Raw genomic sequence first — 20,740 nt, 5'->3', positions numbered from 1 at the left:
CATATATGCATGCAAAAATGAAAAATCGAGGGCCCTTCCGATTTGAGGGTCCTGTGCAATGGCACCACTGGCACCGAATCTAGATTCGTCTAATTATTAGATGGTGCTTTCATTATATTTAATTAAAAGTTTGTTCAATGTTCACGATTAGTATTAAATCAGTTCATGCATAGTTTTAAGTCATGGTTATGTATGATCATTAATAAGGTTAACCTATTCATGGAAGGTTGTTCCATGCCTAGACTATTTAAAACCCTTATTCATGTACAGAAATGAATCATTCTCCTCTCCCTAAACTCTTATCTCTTTGGTGGATTCCTTAGAGTGATGAGTTGTATTTGAGTGTTCAGCTATAGTTTCTCTTTGATCTCCATTATCCGGTGTCAATCTGTACTCCCTGAAGATCGGCTCTGTTATGGGCATATTGCCAAGTAGAACTTGTAGAACAATGGGCGAATTTGGGGAAGATTGTGTTTAGCAATCTAAATGTGCATCATGTCGTAACACTTAAACACCGCTTTGAAGATTACGAAAAACTCTTAAAGACCTAACTACATCCGACATGAATTGTGAACAGGTGATTTTCTTTTATAATTTGATAGTTGATGTGTTCTTACTACCATTAACAATTTGACCTCTAAAACACTGCACTACTTAAGCGATTTAATAAGAATTTTTTAAAGTCAATTCACTCAGGGAGTCCTTTTACCTCAAATAGCACAAAAATGCCATATGCAATTTAAAACCCTTGTTGCTTGGAACCAAAGAAAAGATGAAGACATGTCACGTGCACACGACAATACATATTCTGTAATTGAGGTACCCACGTGCACCGAATTCAAGCAACTCCACAAGCCCACGTCCCAATTGGACCATGGACCCACCCGTAAATAATGCATGTCCTGGCCCAATCGAATTTAATTCACCTTTATCTTTATTTATTTATTTATTTTATTAAATATTTCCTTACGCAATTAGGAAGCCTAAATCCAAATCTGAGCAGGAAAACTTGCTTCGAAAGTAAAGCGGACGACAAAAGCCACTTCCTGCATGACTTGCGTTAAATTCAGAAAATTACCAAACCACCCTCCCACCAATCCCCCCCCATATTCCTAAAATACCCCTCCAACGGCACGCACAACGGTCACTTCTCGGGCGGCATGCATAATCTGCAGAGGGGCAAAATAGACAATTCATAAAGTTCAAAATTCTTATTTCCCAAGGGCTACGAAAAGTTCCCACCGCCTCAGGGTCCGAGACTATTTATACACGGCGCGGCACGGCAACTCCGCCATAAATCAAAACTCTAAATCGCCACAAATCTCCTATAAATATCTCCAAGATTTAATCTTTCCTGATCTATTTGGTCCCGGATTCTGAGATCTTGAACCGTTTCTTGCTTCTTTGATATATGAATTTTTTTTGAAAATTTTTGTATACAGAGTTGTTTGTAGTTATTTGTCTTTCGATTTCTCGCTGATCCGATCGCTTAATTCGTAAGTTTGTAGGAGCGATGTCGACGGATCAGTTTGAATTCGAAGACCAAATCTCGATGACTATTGATAATGACGAAGAAATTTTGGATTCCGGGTCCGATTGCGGCGATTCGAACGCCGCCGTATCGGATAGGTTTGGTGTTTTCACCCGGAGCGGGATGATACGGGTGGACGACGAGAGTTTAGAGCACGAGATCATCAAGAAGAGCTTTGTTTCGGGCATGGGATTGGCCGGGAGGGACACGAATATTGTGGCGGTGCACAAGAACTTGAGCTCCGATCCGACCAGGAAGGCGAGGTTTGAGTCGTTCAAGATTTTCTCTCAGGCGGTGGCAAGTAAGTGCGGCGGCAACGCCAACGTTAAGTACGCTTGGTATGGCGGATCGAAGCAGGAGGTTTGTGATGTTTTGGTCCATGGTTTCAATCGGTGCAGAGAGCCTGTCCCAAATGAAGTGTCATACGGTGTAGGTGTTCATATGATTCCTGCCAAATTTTCATGTGATGGGTAATTTTTTGATTTTCAGGGGATTTTGATTTGTACCCAACTCTTGTTTCTGTTTGATCTTTGAGAAATTCACATCTTTAAAATCGAAACCTTCCATTTTTATCGAAAATTTGATGGATTGTATTGACATTTGTGTAGAGCATTGTCGTCGGCTGTGGATGAAAGTGGGCTGAAGCACATCTTGCTGTGCCGTGTGATATTGGGGAAGGCGGAAATGGTGGCGCCGGGCTCTAAGCAATCTCAACCGAGCTGCAAGGAGGTGGACACTGGAGTGGATAATCTGGTAAATCCGAGAAGATATGTTGTTTGGAGTGCTATCATGAACTCTCACATTTATCCTTGCTATGTGGTCAGCTTCAAGGCTCCTAACACTCTCCCTAATGGTTAGTAGCTCAATTGGAAATTCGAATTGGTAATTTGGTTTGTGTTCTTTGTTTGGTTGTTTGGTGGAGATTTCGGGTTTTCGAAATGAGATTTAACCCTGCTTTTGTATGTTCAGTTGTTTCAGGTGTTCCAACTGCGCAGCAGAGTGCTTTGAGACAACCCCCCACATCTCCATGGATGAGCTTCCCTGCTCTGATGTCCATTCTCTCGAAGTTCTTGCCTCCTCAGAAAATGCAATTGCTTGTTGCTTGTCACAACGAATTCAGAGTAAGTTCTATGACATTTTCTGTTTCTCATGTTTAATCTTCATCAATCATGACAGCATGATCACTTCATTTCGAACTTTTCGATTGATTTTGCAGGCGAACAAGGTAACGCGCCCGCAGCTGATACAGAGGGTGAGGCAGATTGCCGGTGACAGGCTGTTGATTGGAGTGATCAAATCTGTCAAGAGGCAGATTGGTGCCAGGGCAAATGCATAACGTTGTTTGGTGAGCAATACTTAGGGCCTTACTTTCGGATACACAGATTTAGAGACGATTTAGACAGACAGTCAACCAAAGGTTTTTGTTTGCTTCATTGTATCAATTCCCGTTGATTTGCAGTGTAACGAAATCGAAATCGAAATATACAGATTGGTTCTCAAAAATGGTGGTTTCTGGTTGTTTCTTCATATGTGGCTGTGACCGACTTTGAATTGGCAATATGCGAAGAGAGTGCAACTTGGGGTTCTATTCAGCAGTGTGAATGACAACGTGACCCTTTTTTGTTGACTTTTCGGCTTCGGCCGCCTGAGTTGCTTGATCAGCAAGCTCAATAACCCCCTCTAGGGTCTATGGCCCCAGCAATTCACTTTGTGGAACTTTTTTTAATATATATTTATTCTATAATTTAAAGTCGGCTTTTAAATATTAATATAAAAACTTTAACGAAAAGTTTTCGGTACTGTTCATTTTAACGAAAAATCACACTAAGAAGTCAATCATGGTACTGTTCATTTTATCTTTTATTTTGTTTTTATCGTTAAAAATCAAAGTTTTCAAAGTCTTACTTTTAGATCTTATCAATTTAAAAAATAAGATGAGAAATCCGTTGCCTTTCACAGAAGGAAGAGAAGGGAGATGTAAAAAGTAAAAACCAATTAAGAACAGAAGATTAGTATACAAATGACTTTTTATTATTACAATGACTAAGCCCTCGCAAATTTAGCGTGTTCATGAAAATTAGACTGCCAATATACCCCGTGATTGTCGTCAGCTCGTGCCGTGGGATGTCTGGTCAAGTCCTATATATAACGACCGAAACCCTCATTTTGTGTTGCTGAGACAAACTCCTACTCTTTATCAATTACAACGATGATTAGGTCTTTAAACATCTTCGCACGCTGTTATTATTGAAATTTGGGAACACCGGTTTCATCACAGAGTATCGGAAAAGCATATTAACAGAGGGGTGCGCGTTGACAACCAGGAGAAGTCCGGTAACGGGTACAAACCTTGGCATTCTTCGTTCTCCGTATCTGCAACACTTCGACAAGTTTGTCAATTCTGATAAGAGCATCAAACAAGGATTTCGAAATAAGATTAGATTATTGAACGGAGCATGCTTCTTGGAAACAATAGAAGAAATCTCGCACGCCTTTGTTGAATACTAATCACATGGGATTCTAAGACTCCTCTGTTGCAGAAGCCGTACACATGAGATTCAATGTGCACCTTTTGCATGGTGTGTTTCTGCAAAATACAATGGAGTGCAGGAATAATGGAAGCGGATGTACCAATTACAGAAGGGATAGTGAAGCCGTTCGAAGTGTCCTGAAGGGAAACATCAATAAGAATTATCACAGCAGTGCCATTGCTTCATGAATATCCGCAAAAACCAAACAATTATTCAATCAATATAAAATTTAGAGGGAGAGAAGATGATTTATTGAAGGTTTATAATGATAAACGCTTAAAGAAATTAGAAGGTGAGTTAAAAGCTCTCTAGATGCGTACTAAAAGATTAATTTTTCCTTAAGCATGTGCTGGTAGATTGTTAAAATAACTCATGCTCCATGAGAACTTATGACATTGAATGTTATATGTTGATGCACAAAACCGGAGGTCTTGGAACAACGTAAATCCGACCGTGAATTTGCAAGAAATGTAAATAACATAAGATGTATCGTGGTTCACCCCAATGTTTGGGCTACGTCTACATTGATTATGTATTTCTCTGTTTGTGAGGGAGAGAGATGGAGAGAGCTTCTGAGGGTGAGAGAGCCCTTCCATGGCCTAAGAAATTGGCCTCCTCTAATTGTGAGGGTAAGGAGTCCTTTTATAGAATAAGGGATCCTCACTTATTACATATTTGCCCATTCCTTTATTACATAATTACATTTAAGTCATCCGAGTATTTATACGAGATCTAAATACGGAGGCTCTAAGTATGGTACAAACAGTAGTCCCCCAAGTCTTCAATCAAGAGTCTTTTGGCTGGAGACTTGAAATTCAGTCCATGTGTGGGCCGAAATAACTAGATGTCGTCTACAGCTGAATACTCCATATAAGGCGGCGCTCAATGTGAAATGAAGCTCAACTAGATGTAGCACATGTTGCAAGGCTGCTCGGCTTGTGGCTTATGTTGCCTTTGTTGGCTCGGCTTGTGGCGTTTGAAGGTGAGGGAATCCCTTTTATAGAATAAGGACTCGCTTCTCAATACATAAATATGGGCTAGAGTTGATGCTCGCGATGAGACGGTTGCTCAGTAGGCGGCGATGCTCTCTAATGATGGTGAGGGGGTCCCTTTTATAGAATAAGGGCTCGCTCCTCAATACATGAATAATAGGCTAGAGTTGATGCTCGCGGCGAGACGGTTGCTCAGTAGGCGGCGATTCTCTCTAATGGTGGTAAGGGAGTCCCTTTTATAGAATAAGGGTTCGCTCCTCAATATATAAGTGATGGGTGCTCTCTAATGAAAGTGAGGGAGTCTCTTTTATAGAATAAGGGCTCGCTCCTCAGTACATAAATAATGGGCTAAGTCCACCTAGTATTTTTTATGAGGCCCAGTTGAGGCCTAATATGGTACATAATGTAATCCCCCAAGTCTTCGGTCAATAGCATCTGTTGACTGGAGACTTCAAATTAAATCCATGTATGGGCCGAAGTGGCGGTTGTTCAGAGGTGGTATTTGTATACCTTGCACTGAAGCTTTGTAGGTGAAGCTTTGAAGCTGGAGCTCTGTAAATGAAGCTTTTGAAGCTAGAGCTTTTGTAAATGAAGCTTTTGAAGCTAGAGCTCTGTAAATGAAGCTTCTGAAGCTGATTGACATGAGTGATGCTCATGAATGTTTATGTTGATTGACATGAGTGATGCTCATGGATGTTGACATGAGTGATGCTCATTAATGTTGACATGAGTGGTGCTCATGAATGTTGACATGAGTGGTGCTCATGAATGTTGACATGAGTGATGCTCATGAATGTTTATGTATGATTGAATGAGTAATGCTCATGAATGTTTATGTATGATTGACATGAGTAATGCTCATGTATAATTTGGGAGTACTGAACGTATTTTTGATCACCTGGTTGGTGGTAATAGTGGCAGGTTGCCGAATAGTTTTGGAGTACTGTGCGTACTTTTGATCACCTGGTTGGTGGTAATAACGGCAGGTTGCCGAATAGTTTTGGAGTACTGGACGTACTTTTGATCACCTGGTTGGTGCTATTTAGGGCTTTTGGGCTTTCGCCCTCTACACAACATTCCAACCCATTTATTTTGGGCTTTGCCCTTTTTTTTTTTTTTTTTTACCCTCTGATGGGGTTTATATAGATGTCTGCGAAAGGTAAGAAAAATAAATTACATCATTCAAAACAAAGGTTTCGACACAAAAGCTTCGACAGTTGCAGATCGTTGGTGCGTTGCTTTTGCTTTTGCTTTTGTTTTCTGCTTTGCTTTTGCTTTCCTTTTTTTCTTTGCTTTTGCTTTCTTCTTTTATTTTGTTTTCTGCTTTCCTGTCTCGGCTTTTCTCCATGAGCGACTGCTTTGGATATGTGGTTGGATGCCATGATTAAGGGCAATATTCCTTAAAGTGACAGCTGCTTTGACAGCCTTTTCGACATCACCCCATTGTTTCTGATTCTGAGCAGAAATGGGCTCCAATGGCATGTGCAGGCAATACGGGTCGGATTGCTTCACCTTCGTGATCTCGTACACGTGCCTCACCGACAGCATTAACGCCACCGCGTGTCATGGACGGCTGCTGACAAAACACCAACACCTTCCTCTTTAATCATGGTCCTGGTGACCTGGGCAGCTGATCCCTGACCCAATTGAATTCTCACCTTGATCATATCGATTGGCTGGATGACACAGGTAGCACGTATACCAGAGGCTCCTATGACGCAATCGCTTGCAACGCACAAGGACTCCCTCACTTCGTCTTCACTCAATGGCCTGCAAGGCATAAGGACATGCACACTGACACCCTTTTCCTTATCATGCCTGTTTGTCGAATTCGAATCCCCGGATCGCAGATCTCGCACCGACTTATAGCTCGACCTTGGCGTCTGTGACGGTGATAGTGATACCAATCTTCCTCTTCTCTGTTGGGATTATGAGGAATCCCCGTCAGCCTTGACGGAGCCGAGAACCCTAAAACCCTAAAAGGAAAAAAAAATCAGTCCCTGGAATCGAACGCCACAGATCAAGAGCTTTGGCTTGGGAAATTTTGGGGTTTCAGAGAGGGTCTGAGGGATAGAAATGGTCTTCTTTTTCCTCAATAAATGATTTAAGTGGATTGATTGGCTGGCGAAGGAGAATTCGGAGAAGGGTGGGGCTCCGTCGGTTTCCAGGTTGCGGATCAACGGCTACAACTTGAGAAGGCAAAGATCGACAATGGTGCGAGGTAGTTTAAGTTTACCGTACTCGGCGGCGGGCATGGTCAGGTAGACGCAGGAAAGGCCGGTATAGAAGACCACGACAACAGTGAGAGCCGCCACGAGCTCCCACCGCGAAAGTGGAAACCTTTCAGACTTGAGCTTCTTGCCAGTGGACCAATAGTCCTCATTGGCATTCTCCTCGTCCCTCGGCAGCCTCCCAGCGTCCCCCGCCAGATTTCTCGGTACCGCCATGTACGGATTGTACCAGCACCGATACGAAGATGATGAGGGCCCACGTCCATTGTAACACTCATTCATCGGCAAATTTGCGTCCTTGGTTTCGCTGTCAAGGTCGAAGCTTCAAAGTGTGGTTTTTAGAATGCGATCCACATCGATCAAAGATTCAAAATCTGAGACAGACACATGTTGTGGATCAAATTCTTGGATACAAATTTAGGAATTGAATTTGGTTTCGGTTTTGGGTGTTAAAATTGAGATTCAATTCCTCTTTGTCGGTGGGTAACAATCAGACTCAATTTATGTGGTTAGGAACAAGAAAGATGGAAAGCGAATGCCAAAAAAAAAAAGAAAGCAAACACAAAGCTTGTGTATGGCAGAGTAAGTGGTGGCAGCTGAGAAAGAAGAAGCAGAGCAGGGCGGAGGAGACCTTCAGAGTTTTGGTTATCATGTTTTCTGCTTTTGGCGTGCTAGGTTTTTTGCAGATTCACGGTGGTGAGATAAAAAAATGAAAAAGAAACGACATAGCTTTTCGTGTCAATTCCCACAGACAGCGCCAAATGTTGATGCATAAAACCGGAGGTCTTGCAACAACGTAAATCCGACCGTGAATCTGCAAGAAATGTAAATAACACAAGATGTATCGTGGTTCACCCCAATGTTTGGGCTACGTCCACAGTGATTATGTATTTCTCTGTTTGTGAGGGAGAGAGATGGAGAGAGTTTCTGAGGGTGAGAGAGTCCTTCCATGGCCTAAGAAATTGGCCTCCTCTAATTGTGAGGGTGATGAGTTATTTTATAGAATAAGGGATTCTCACTTATTACACATTTGCCCTTTTCTTTATTACATAATTACATTTAAGTCTCTCGAGTATTTATACGAGATCAAAATACGGAGACCCTAAGTATGGTACAAATATTATAGACCACCATACCTTAGGACTGGAATATGGGAAACGGAGCATGACCATGAGCAAGTTCTAGTGCTGTTAGCCCAAACGACCAGTTGTCTGCTCTGTTTGGATACGAATAACAGACCCCGCCAGGATTTGAACGACAAGTTAACGTTAGAGAAAGCTCAAAGAAATGAAATTCGAGTTCATCAACTATACACATCAATAAGTATTCTTGCATGACAAACTGTAAACAAATCATCCACTCACTTAAAGTCACATCCATGCAATTGCTGCATAACTTCTGGAGCCATCCTGTGAAAAAAGGTCGCACTGTTAAATATGAAATGCAAGGAGTTCCAGGACCAACTCGAACATAATATGTGTTCGAAATAATTCCCAATAGTCAAATAGAGAATATCAAGATATGGAGGTTCAGGCCATCACCAGCAAGGAGTTCCAACAAACGTTTTTCTTGCATGTTGTCTATTGCCAGTATCGAACAAGCTCGCTGATCACACAAACATAGCAAAAACCATTTTTCACAGAGAGTTAAGAGGATACATTTGGTAAACTCGGCTTTGTAGAGAAATTATACATACACATGCGCGGGCGTGTAATAAATGCAATTAAACAAGTGGATGATCAAATGTACAATGCACAAATGCAACTGCTCATGGCTAGCCCTAATTGTACATATACCAACACTTGTATTTAACATTTATCCCAGTTACGCAAATAGTAGTAAGCTAAATCCAAAAGGCTAATCTCACAAATGTGTCCAAATGAAGAGCCCAAAAAACCGATAACACAAATACCAGTCTGAGTGATCTTAATATACCTTAATATCTCTTTGAAAGTGTCCTTTGTACTGCTGATAAGCAAGAGCATTGAGAGCCGCATGCAACAATGTAGCGATAACAGGCAGCTCGAAACCATCAGGATGGGCAAATTGCATAATGTGAAGGCACTTAGGCACGATCCAGAGGCCACGTGAGGCATGACAATCCAGAGGCTACTGCCGGCAGTGAAAGAGCAGTGCGCCTTCAGCAGATTCGGGTGGTCAATCAAGATCAATGTCTGCACTTCTCTCTGAATAACATCCTATTTGTAGTCTTTTGGGTTCACCGGAAAGTCCTTTTTGGGTAAAAATTCCATGGCATTTTTCACTGTACTAGTACGTCATCAACAATCAAACTCCCCCTGCTTTTGCTCCTTACAAAATTAAAAATCACACAGACAAAAATTATAAAATAAAGCTAATTAATTTGCAAATTAAACCCAATAATAAAGCAAATTCAGTGATTAAAATGGATGAAAAAAACGCAGAAATTGAAGCTTACGGTAGGAAGGCCTGGAATGCTGCAACAAGGTAACAGAGGAAGAAGAAGAAGATGGAAAAATGGGGGGAGATTAAAATATGCAGTGATGAATCCAAACACGTGTTTCGGCAAAATCCGCCAATAAACTCAAAACTCCGTCAGGGTTTCTCTTTGTGATTCCTCCTCGCTCACTCAGTCCGTCACTCACCCGCTTTGGTGCAATCAAAAGATTTTAGTGAACGATACATTATTTTCGAATCAGTCAGAGTCAGAGAGATTATTACCAGAGGAGGATTTTTGTTATCACAGTTTAAATTACTAAATTATTGGCTATTTTAATTTTTATTGCCTCTTTGTGCTAAATATATCACTATTTAATTACTTGCAAGTGAAAAGAGTTTGCGTTTTATTTTCGTGGATTCCCAGTTGGTTAATATACTATTATGGCTGGTTTATTGTGTAATTTAGTTCATATTTTACATTAATTTTTTATTAATATTAAGAAGAAAACTGAGTGGTTAAACTCATAACGCAGTGAGTTGAAACAAAAAATTCTAAACATGAGATTATTCACAACTTGCAGGTATTACATCATTTTGACAAGTTTATTGTGCCACTTAATTCAAATATTTTTATAAATATATTATTGTATTCTTTTGTCAAATAAATATACCATTGTATTGAAAAAAATATTTGTTTGCAAAACAATATACCGTATAAATAAATCACCTCAAGGAAAAACAATAAATAAATTGTCAACAGAAATGGAGAAGTGCGAGCGTAATGGTTTTGTTTAGGCCTTCCCCCCACCTGCGATTTCTTGATTATTTGGCCCAAAATTGATTTGTCTTATTGGGCCCGTCTTTCATTTACTCAGCCCAATTTTATTGCCTTTTTTTTTGGTAAAATTTTATAGCCTGTTTTGGTTAAAGTGCTTATGTAATTATATTTAGATGCACAAAATTAATTTGGCTTTTTATCCAAAATGATTATTGAGATTGGTATAACTCCTCACTTTGGTCCTTGAGATTTCATAGAATGACCAAACTGATTGATGATGGACAAACTCAAGAACCACTTCTATTGATTTTAAATCTCAATGATCGAAGTGAAGTGTTATGTCAATCTCAAAGACCATTTTGGCTAAAAAGACAATTAGTTACATTGTTAATCACCTTCTTAATACATATGACTCTCACAGATAATAATGAATTTATATGCAGTCAATAATGTGACTAGTTTTATATGATCAGATCACTAGTGAAGCCACATTAAAGGCTACCGTGGGGTATAGCCCATGTAATTTTAGGTGAAAAAATAAAATTTTACATATATTTTCATTGATTTTTAAATGTGGCCGACCATATATTTAGTTACTAATCTTAGTTCTCTCAATTTAATTATATATAAAATTATATAATAGTTTACAAACCATATGTTTTTCTTACATCCTTTTTCTCATTGCTTTTTGTACATATATGTTTCAAGTTTGGATTTGTTTGAATTTTACCACGTATTTTTTAATAACGAAAAATTATTGGCTCACTTTGTGAAAATTTTCTGAAGTTAGCTGATACTATGAAAAATATAGTACCAAGTTCCTTTGTTTATAAAGATGGAAATTTTTAAGATATAGCCCACCTACTAAAAAATTCCTAGCTTCACCATTAGACCACCAAATAAAATTATCGTAAGAAATAGACTTTAAACCTAGGTGTGAAATATGTTCTCGTCCAGCAAATTACCTGACATATATATTAGTAGATATATGGTTGGAGTACGATGAGGACAATAGTTAAGAGATCTGACTATAAAAACTCTTTCAAGTTAAAAATAAATAAATAAATAAATATCAATAGACTTATATATAGTACATAATCGCTAAATGAAAGTATGAAACCAAGCTTAGTGACCTAATAACTTAATTTCTAGTAAACATTTTCTAGATGGAAGTTTGGCATATAGCCTAACTTGTTTCTAATTTTCCTTGACAATTTGCAACTACTCAATTAGTTCATTTGCTTTCGTTGAAACAAGATGAACAATTTTTTATTATTTTTATCTTCTTTTTGTGGGCGTATACTGCTAGTAAAAGATGTGATGAATGATTGACCCGCGTAAAGTCAATTTTTCCATGGATATTGGAACCTTCTTTTTTTCATCCCAAAAACTGCTGGCATGGTTGGATTCTGCTTTGCTGCGCCAAAACTTGGACCAAATGGGACCTATCTAATCACACATCAAGTTGTGCTAAGTTTGTGTTTTGTGTTGTGTGAGCTGTATGTGCTTCGGTACGACTTTCGAAATAGTAAACGAGCATCCACCAGTCCACAATGTCGGATTGGTCGAGGGGGTTTGTTGCCTGGGTCACAAGTCTCTTGCACATCAAGGATTAAGGAACTGACCCAGTCGGTCCAAACTTGTATATTTTATCTGTTAATAACTTAGTACACCATTAATTATGTGCTTAGTGAGTTGTATGACCAAATAACAATATTGTTTAGTATTATTCAACTCTTATGAAAGCGAGGATATATAACATATATATTTGTGTGCGTGGTGAATTCGATATTTATTTAGTTTCGGTTAAATTAATTATGACGGCATAATTTTGTTGTTGATGTGTTGATCCATCATAAAAAGATTAGAGGCCAATTTGGAATTGTTGTGTTTTTATTCAAAACTGCTTTTGTTGTAATGTGAAAGTTAACAGATTTTTTTTAAAAAAAAAAAGCAGGTAAATATTTGGTAAACTATACTGCTAAAAGTGCTTTTAGCCAAAAAAAAAGATAGGGGCATAATTGTCAATATGAAAATTTCATTAATTGGTATTGTTTACTTGCCTCCAATTAAAAGAAAAAGTTTTTTTGTGAAGCATGTGTAAAGCTCCTTCTGCTTTCTACTGTTTTTGGCTCATCATTTGACAAAAAAAAATAAAAAAATTTAATTTACCAAACACAATTAAGGCCTCGACTTTTTTAAGAAATTGCTTATAAAAAAAAATAAAAAAAATAAAGCAACCCCAAAAAAAGCTGTATATTGTTTGTCAAAGCTTAAGATGAGAAGAAGAGGGGTTTTGACCTATACTATGAAGCCCTCTCGTGACCGGAAAGTCAGAAACCCTTAAAAAACCTTAATCCATAAGGGATGAGGAGTTGATAATTATAAGCAAGTGGGCATCTAGAAAGATTAGAATTTCATACTATTATTTTTTAGTCGATATCTCACGTGGTAGAGATGGTAAGTCGTGACGCCTTCATTTTTATACGATGAGGACTGAAATTCCAGAAGAATGTGAGGGTAACGTAGAATCAAGAAACTGATCATTCATGCATGACGTACGTTCACCACCACCTCCCCCCTTCTTCTAATCCAAATACATGTATTGATTCGGACTCATGTAATTAAGAACCACTTTCATGATGTAAAAAATTAAATAAAAGTTGAATTATTCTCTATGGGTTCAGATCTGTGGCACTACTTATTATATAATTTTTTACACGAGTTATTGTGGGACTCAGACCGTAATATATTTTAACGATCCAAACAATCTCTTTTAGAACATCATTCATAGATCATCTTTACAAAAAATTAGACAAATCCAAAACCATTTAGACTTTTATCTCTAATGAAGAAAATGAACGAATACGGTTTCACAAAGAAACCCTAAACCCTTAATCTAGCAGTCATATGGTTTCAAATTTAGATAATTTTGGTGGACATGATTTTTTAGGGTATACCTAAAAGATATACAGTTTGGGTTGTTGAAATGTATTACGAAGAAAGCCTCAAACAAAATGTACGTAAAAATTCTTTAAAAAAAGTAGTGTCACATATTCGCCTCCATTATTTATATACGTATCATTTATTGCAATACATCTATAAACCATGCTTATTATTCAGGTGACCACCATGTATTCTTACACGTACCCAACCAATATAAATGTAAATGCAAATGTTTTTGTCTCATTGTCAAGGCGAACACATAAACTAAGGTGCATTGTAAAATATTCAAAGCACAATGTTTTTTTTTTCAATTGTATAAGAGCTAGCTTTTAATAAGGGAAAAAAGAAAACAAATATAGAGTACCGATACACCATGTTAGTGGTGTAACTGGTACTCAATATGTTGAAGCAAATGAGAATGTAGGTGAAATGATGCAGGTATTTTATAGCAGACTCATCAGCTTGGAGTCTCGAATCTAAAACATCTTTTTAAAGCCGGAATTCGCATCTTTACCATTGAACCACTTGATGTAATTAAGTTAATACCATTGTTAATTATGTATTGATGTTGAAGATGGATGGAAAATATCAGGTCAGATTTTGGCAGATTCATAAACCGGCTTTTGCTTTTCGCTTTTTTCAACCATCTCACAAATTTGGACTTTTCCACTTTTCATTCCCCAGAAAACTTTCTGCCCAAGTTCCAGCTACACCAACGAATCGTACCAAATATATTTTTCTTTTTCTCAATTACTCAAAAAACCAAAAGCCAAAAAAGCAAAAAAATAGTATTATTTTGTTGTTGTTGTTGTTTTTTTTTTTTTTTTGAAATACTATTATTTTGTTGTTGTTTGGTAAGGAGATGAAGGTAAGATCCCGGAATTGCCAAGCAAGTCACAGCCCCAATCACATTAGCATTCATTACTTCACCCATGACGTGTCCCTTCCTCCTGCTACCCCACCTAACTCTTTTTAATATCCAATCCTCCACAGCCCACCCCACCATCCACCTCTTTGAATTTTCGTTCTTCTTCCCCACGCATGTCAACCCCATCCCCAACAAAAAGAAAGGAGAAGGATCCGGATTCCAGAAATTTCGTGATCGTAATAATTTATCGTATATTATGTGATAAAAATTTATTTAAAATTTAAAATTTAAAATTTAAAATTTAAAATTTAAAATTTAAAATTAAATATAAATAATACTTAAAAAACGTAATCGACAAGAATCCATTTTCAAAAAAATAATAACGGTACGAAAGTCTCTGATACCTTACAAATTAATGTTCACTTGAAACTTACAACAGCACTATCCCTTTTCCCTAGATTCCACCAAATTCACAAATGGCTGCCTCCAACATCATCCGCGTAGTATGAACACGTGTCCCGTGTGAATCCGAAGCCTCCCAGCGACCTATAAACCTACCCTTATCTGGTGGGTCCACCCACCAATACTGCCCCGCCTCTTATATATAAGCCAACCCCACTTCATTTATCTTCCATCATTAATTAACCAAATCTTTAATACCTTTCTTAATTACACCCGCTGCCCCTCTCTCTCCCAACCTCAAAAACCCCAACCCCAATTTCTCGATCCAACAAAACTGGAAATGCAAGCGGTTTCCGTGTTTCCCGTGTCGCCGAGCTTCGAATCCCACGGTTCCATGAACGATTTCGAAGTCGAGTACGCGCAGCTCTCTGCGAATTTCAGCTCCAAGCTCCAAGTCGCCGGTTCCGGCGGCGATTTCGAATTCTTGGACGCTGAGAAGCCAGGAATGGAAGATAAAGAAGCTCAAATCATGGACGGCGGCGGCGAATGCGAGAGCGAAAACGACGACGATTTCTCTTTCGCCCCTACGAACGCCGACGGGTCGCCGATTTCCGCGGAGGATATATTCCAGAACGGCCACTTCCGGCCGGTATATCCGATTTTCAACCGAGATCTCCTCTTCGCCGACGCTGACGACGGCGATGCTTCAAGAGCCGGAGCGGCTTCGTCCTCGTCTCTGCGGCCGCCATTGATGAAGCTCTTCTTCGAGGAACGGGACACGCCGTCGTCGTCGGCGTCGGAGTCGGACGAGCTCGAAGCAGTCCCGGAAGGAACGTACTGTGAGTGGTCCGGGAAGCCGGTGGAGCTCCGGAACAAGAGCAATTCCACGGGGTCGTCGAAGCTGTGGAGAGTCAGGGACTTGAAGCTCCGGAGCAACAGCGACGGAAAGGACGCATTTGTTTTCCTTAAACCTAAGTCCGCGGCGAGCCCGAAGCCGAGCCATGAATCGGCGGCGGATGAGAAGAGCAGCGTTAAGATTCAAAAGACGGTGGAGAAGTTAAAGGGGAAGGCTAAGAAAGTCGAAACGGTGTCGTCTGCGCACGAGAAGCATTACGTGAAGAACAGAGAGAAGAAGGAGGGGGACAAACGGCGGTCGTACTTGCCGTATCGACCGGTGGTTGGGTTCTTCACAAATGTGAACGGATTGAGCAGAAACGTCCATCCGTTTTGAGGGGATCAGCGGTCATTTAATTATTTCTTTTTTTATTTGTTTAATTAATTTCTGTAAATTATTGGCGACGGAGAGAATGGTCTTTGTATTAGGAAAAATGGACTATTCCACAATTATATATAAGTATTTAAATGAGAATATTTTTTTTTCCCAAATGTACAAGAATAATAATGAAATCATTAACATATTCTTATTTTTATTTTGTTTAAATGTTTAAGAATGAAAGAAAAATTCTAAATAGGTTCATCGTTTGTTTTGTTTTTTGTTTTTTTTCTTTTTTTGTCAAACACCGTTTGATTGTGTTCAGTATATAGAGAAAAGTTACGGAATTGGATCCTCTCCGAGGCAATGCCTCGGGATCCTCTTGACCGGACAATATGGGCCGTTAAATTTTGATCTAACGGCTACAAACAGGGAATTCGTCTAAAAGTTATAATAATTGTAGTCGTTGGATCAAAATCCAACGGCCTTTGTTGTCCGATCAGGAGGATCCCGAGGCTTTCCCTAGGATCCAATTCCAAAAGTAACAACGCGTCCTTAACTTAATCATCTTCTTTAGATTTGCACCCCGCAACTTTCAATTTGATTTTGAGCTTTCTTAACTTTTTGAAACATGTCAATTTGTCTTAAATCGAAACAAAGTAAAAAGTACGGGGATTTTGCTAGAAATTTGAGTAAGTTGGCAAATGATGATGATCCACGAAGGCGAAGCTTTTGATGTAAGCCCTTACATAGAATTTGAGTAAAACCAAAGATTAAGAACATAAATTCTAATATTTAAACATTGATCAAAAGAAAATAATAATAATAATAATCAAACATGATTAGTTGGTAAGGAGCTAAATAAAATCAAACAATATTTGATTTAATTAAAGTAAAAAGAGTGGTTAAGAATAAATAAGGCTAGAAGTGGTCTAAACTCGAAAAAATAATGTGTTTACATTGTTATCGTGACGTTCTAATCCAACAATGTGTTTTCACTCCTTTACTTGGTTATGATTTTTTCCAATAAGACTAGAGACAAACCACGTGTGTGGGTGGACGGCTTTATAATAATGCCACGTGGACCCCCACGGACTAACGCAGCCGGCACCGTGATTGTATTTCAACCCAGCATAGTTAAAACTCCCGCATCCAACCCGGCAAGGTTACGTAAAGCTTCAAAATGCTATTTATTGAGCATTAAAAGTGATATGATAGACTTTTGAATCTCTCTCGTTGCATACAGTCGTATGTTTAATAAGCAATAACCTGATAAAATACGGTATTTGAAAGCTTCATTTTTTTATATTAAGAACGTATACAATACAAGATTCATTATCGTGTGATGAGAGAGATTGATACTGACGCAATACGAAGCTAACAAGGATTACAATTGTAAGTCCTTGAAGAACAAGTTCTGGAGTCCACCATAATTTTAGAGAAATCTCAAAGGTTTTGTTTGCTTATTGATTGAAACTTAAGTTCACATTGGGAGCCAAAGCTTATACAGAGATAAACTTAGCCTTGAAAGACTCAAGAGTCCTAATGGGACGTGAAACGAAAGTCCAATTTTTATTACAGAGTTCAAAATGCGTTTTTGGGAGCCTTGAATGGCTAAAATTCCTCGTACATGACAACATAGCTATGTGTTTTAACTGCAGCGTCGTTCTCTTTCCGGGAAGGTGTCGTGCAGATGCAGTTGCATATCCAACTGGCATACGTAATTAGTTATGCAATAGAATTCTTATTTCGCTACCAACGCGACGGCTCGGCGTAGTGGTCAAATTTTCAAGGGGAAACTGGTGAACAGAGAAGATACGTTCCCAAATTACTGCATTCTCCCCTTCATTCCCTTTTGCACCAACTGACCGAAATTGTTATGTCAATGTCAAAACATCAGAGTGGCATGGCCGTGCATAGCAAAGACTAATGGCCACAACCAAGGGTGCTACCATTGTTGTCGAAGATCGAAGATGCTACAAGAACAGAGGCAAGGACAACACCAAGGGAATGGAAGAAAGCATCTAAAGCTTGTGAGCCGAAATATAGATGGAAGGAGATTGAGCATTTAAGACTTTTGAATCTAACACTACGACGATGAAATTGCCAAATTTTGTTTAAAGCATAACGACTGAACTTTGTATTTAGTGTTGCTGCATACCTTGAGGTATCAGTTGGAGTCGTGACAATGGCAAAAGCCTCAGGTATCATAACCTGAAGATAAAAGTTGGAAAGAGAAATGTTATAGGACTTCGCTGAGGACAGCATACCGGGGGAACCAGATAAAAATGCTGCCCATGGTTCCTAATCAAAGCAGACAAAACCACACCGAAGAAGGCAACTGAGTAATTCGGAACAAGCCAACATGGGAAATGGTATGAAGTTCATAATGTTACTGCATCTTATTTTTAAGTTCTTCTAACCTATGCATGCTTAATTTTGAAATCCAATTAAAATTCTGAGACTATTAAATTTTGCAGCTAAAGAACGGAGGCTGTTCCGTACCTGATATGAACAATGAGTGTGGCAATCCACTGATGATATGAAACAACTTTGAGAAAGATGTGTCTGAGACTCTGAAAACAAATGGTTAACAAAGTGAACAAGAATCTGTCAAGTGTAGAGTGATACAGGAGGAAGCAAGCAGCAGAAGAATAGATAATTATGACCTACATGGATCCATCCAACCGGAAAAGGTGACTGTTCGTTTTGTATGGCAAAAGCTTCTTGATCGTTTATAACATTTTGAATGTGTACATATGGACTAAAAGACCAGAGTAATCACAACCGTACTGATTTCGAGATTGCAAATGGTGAGAAACTGAGATATTGGGTTTCACTAAACAAGATTCGGAGACAGAAGAAACTGTCCGGAAATCTGAAGATAGTTTCTTATGCAATAAGAAAAATGCTTTTAGAACCAGAGTGTGAATCTTACAAGAAAGGCGCCAAGAATCCTGCAGGTTTCTAAACCCTTCTCTGTGTTGTCTTTAGCATGATCAAGGAAATATTCCATTAAACGAGCTGACTGAAAAAATAAGTATAACAATTAATTATCAAATATCAGTGGTGCAGAGAGAATAAGTCCCGATTTTGCAAGAAACACGTAAAACTGCAAAACGAAAAGCAAGCATTTGCAGTACCCCAGATGATGCTGATTTATTAGAAGATTGATTGAACATGTTCTGTATTTGCTTCCGTAATTTGTGATAGATTAGAACTTTGAGGCACATTTTCTATGCAAGAGATTACAGGAGAAGGAGAGCACTGAGTAAAAGAATGAACCGTGATATTCTGATATTCACTAGTTGTCTTGAAAAAGTTTGGACCAGGAAATTACATGCGAAGCAACTGCTGCCAGATTCGACTGAGCACAAAGATGGCAACCTAGGATTTCGCCCATCGATGCCCCTGGAGCTGTACACAAAAATCGAAGTTGATATGACAATCCTAAACAAACAAAATATCCATAAAGATGTTAAACTTTTGCCAAATCGAAGTTGATATATTTCTGCCATAGCTTTCTAACCAGAGTGAGAAACTGCAGTCACCATGATTGAAACCAATTTGAAGCTACAAAAAATTGAGGAAGTAAGACGATTTCCCAAAACAAACACGAAATCATTATAACAAATGATTCTCAGCAATCCAAATAAATTTTCAGATGTTTGATAATAAAAGTTTAGATCCTAACACAATTTGAAAACCGTTCCTCGTGATGCAAACATCATTCCGGGCACCTCAGGTCTACGATATCACCCAGTTCAAGGTACATACAGTATCAAAAGAGAGGAATCTCATTTATGTTTGTCTTATGACCAATAATTTCTTTGTTGATGCCTTGAGTAATTACTAATTGACTCGAATGCCGAGTTATAAATTCACAATTAACCTCAGTCATCCTTCTGTGAATCCAAATTACCACATTTATAGACACCCTTTATTTATTTTCCAATTACAAGTAAGTAAAGAGAAAATTCCAAGTCACCAAATAGTTTGATGCTTCCACAGAAAATATTACTATTTGACATAAACAATCTTCACTACAGGACATGGTAAGTATCCTACTCATCCATTAACTTTTACTGACTAGAATGCAGTACAGAACAATGCCATCATACCACACTAACTCTAAATTTCGAACAATACCAGAGGCACCATTTGGTTTTACAATTCCAAAAGGGTATTGAAATTTCGAAAGGGGGAGCGGGGCGCAACAATACAACCCCAAAGCAGCAAAAAGCCAAGGCATTAGGCATGGAATCGGAAACCTTTGTGAAAAATGGCGTCTATATCACCATTAAATCCAGAAATTATTGATTGCCCACAAATTGTGAAGGAAAAATAAACAAAAAGGACTCAGCTTTTTAAGCGATTTTTCATACCTATCAATTATATAGCAAAGAGATGAACTTATGCAAGTTTTCAGCTTCGCATCCCTTCACAGTTCAACAGTTCAATGCTTTTCATATGTCAAGCTTTCGGCTGAATTGGGTCCTATTTGTAAATAGATGAACACACCACACGATCACCCACCCTTCTCTTAAAGTGGAGCTGATACACCACAGCACCGCACGCAAGGTCATCCCACATCTTTTTTTCTGTACGGGTCCAAAAGTTTCCCGCCCTTTTGCTAATCGACTTGCCGTTCGGATTGCAGAGGAACTTTTTTGTACCCCCTCTTGAGCGTTGTTAACATTCCACATGTTTTAATGTGGATGGGCGACAAGAAGTATCACTTCCAATATTTTTTTAATATAATATAACTAACTAGTACTACAATATATTAATAAGAATTCTCAAGTTCAACTCACATAAATGACGATCAAA

At 38.7% G+C, this 20,740-nt stretch overlaps 3 protein-coding genes and 1 long non-coding RNA gene across 7 annotated transcripts; 3 read left to right on the top strand and 1 right to left on the bottom strand.

Annotated features, from left to right (window-relative positions):
* The first annotated feature begins 1,243 nt into the window (after positions 1 to 1,243).
* On the top strand, positions 1,244 to 3,034 carry LOC126596533 (probable inactive poly [ADP-ribose] polymerase SRO2). Its single transcript, XM_050263153.1, has 4 exons — positions 1,244 to 2,001; positions 2,140 to 2,384; positions 2,501 to 2,652; positions 2,748 to 3,034. Exons 1-4 carry the CDS (start codon positions 1,514 to 1,516, stop codon positions 2,865 to 2,867), a joined length of 1,005 nt encoding a protein of 334 aa, XP_050119110.1. The 5' UTR covers positions 1,244 to 1,513; the 3' UTR covers positions 2,868 to 3,034.
* An 11,887-nt stretch (positions 3,035 to 14,921) lies between these two features.
* Positions 14,922 to 16,174, top strand: LOC126596534 (uncharacterized). The gene has a single exon (XM_050263154.1). It carries the CDS (start codon positions 15,038 to 15,040, stop codon positions 15,926 to 15,928), a length of 891 nt encoding a protein of 296 aa, XP_050119111.1. The 5' UTR covers positions 14,922 to 15,037; the 3' UTR covers positions 15,929 to 16,174.
* A 1,348-nt stretch (positions 16,175 to 17,522) lies between these two features.
* LOC126595886 (uncharacterized) lies at positions 17,523 to 20,596 on the bottom strand. Of its 4 annotated transcripts, none has more exons than XM_050262280.1 (5): positions 20,296 to 20,596; positions 19,054 to 19,327; positions 18,849 to 18,938; positions 18,416 to 18,486; positions 17,523 to 18,124 (listed from the first exon to the last, which is right to left on the bottom strand). In XM_050262280.1, exons 2-5 carry the CDS (start codon positions 19,141 to 19,143, stop codon positions 18,118 to 18,120), a joined length of 258 nt encoding a protein of 85 aa, XP_050118237.1. In that variant the 5' UTR covers positions 19,144 to 19,327; positions 20,296 to 20,596; the 3' UTR covers positions 17,523 to 18,117. The 4 variants fall into 4 exon arrangements, 3 of the variants coding, with proteins under 3 accessions (XP_050118237.1, XP_050118235.1, XP_050118234.1); XM_050262278.1 differs by lacking the exon at positions 18,416 to 18,486 and having other exon boundaries at positions 17,523 to 17,886; positions 18,072 to 18,124; XR_007613742.1 differs by having other exon boundaries at positions 17,523 to 17,886; positions 18,072 to 18,124; positions 18,416 to 19,327.
* LOC126595887 (uncharacterized) lies at positions 18,123 to 18,833 on the top strand. Its single transcript, XR_007613743.1, has 2 exons — positions 18,123 to 18,285; positions 18,391 to 18,833. It is a non-coding gene; the product is annotated as an uncharacterized LOC126595887 (long non-coding RNA).
* Positions 20,597 to 20,740: the final 144 nt, after the last annotated feature.

This window comes from Malus sylvestris, chromosome 13, assembly GCF_916048215.2.
Source record: "Malus sylvestris chromosome 13, drMalSylv7.2, whole genome shotgun sequence".
Taxonomy (NCBI): domain Eukaryota; kingdom Viridiplantae; phylum Streptophyta; class Magnoliopsida; order Rosales; family Rosaceae; genus Malus; species Malus sylvestris.
This window is presented reverse-complemented; position numbering and strand designations above follow the sequence as displayed.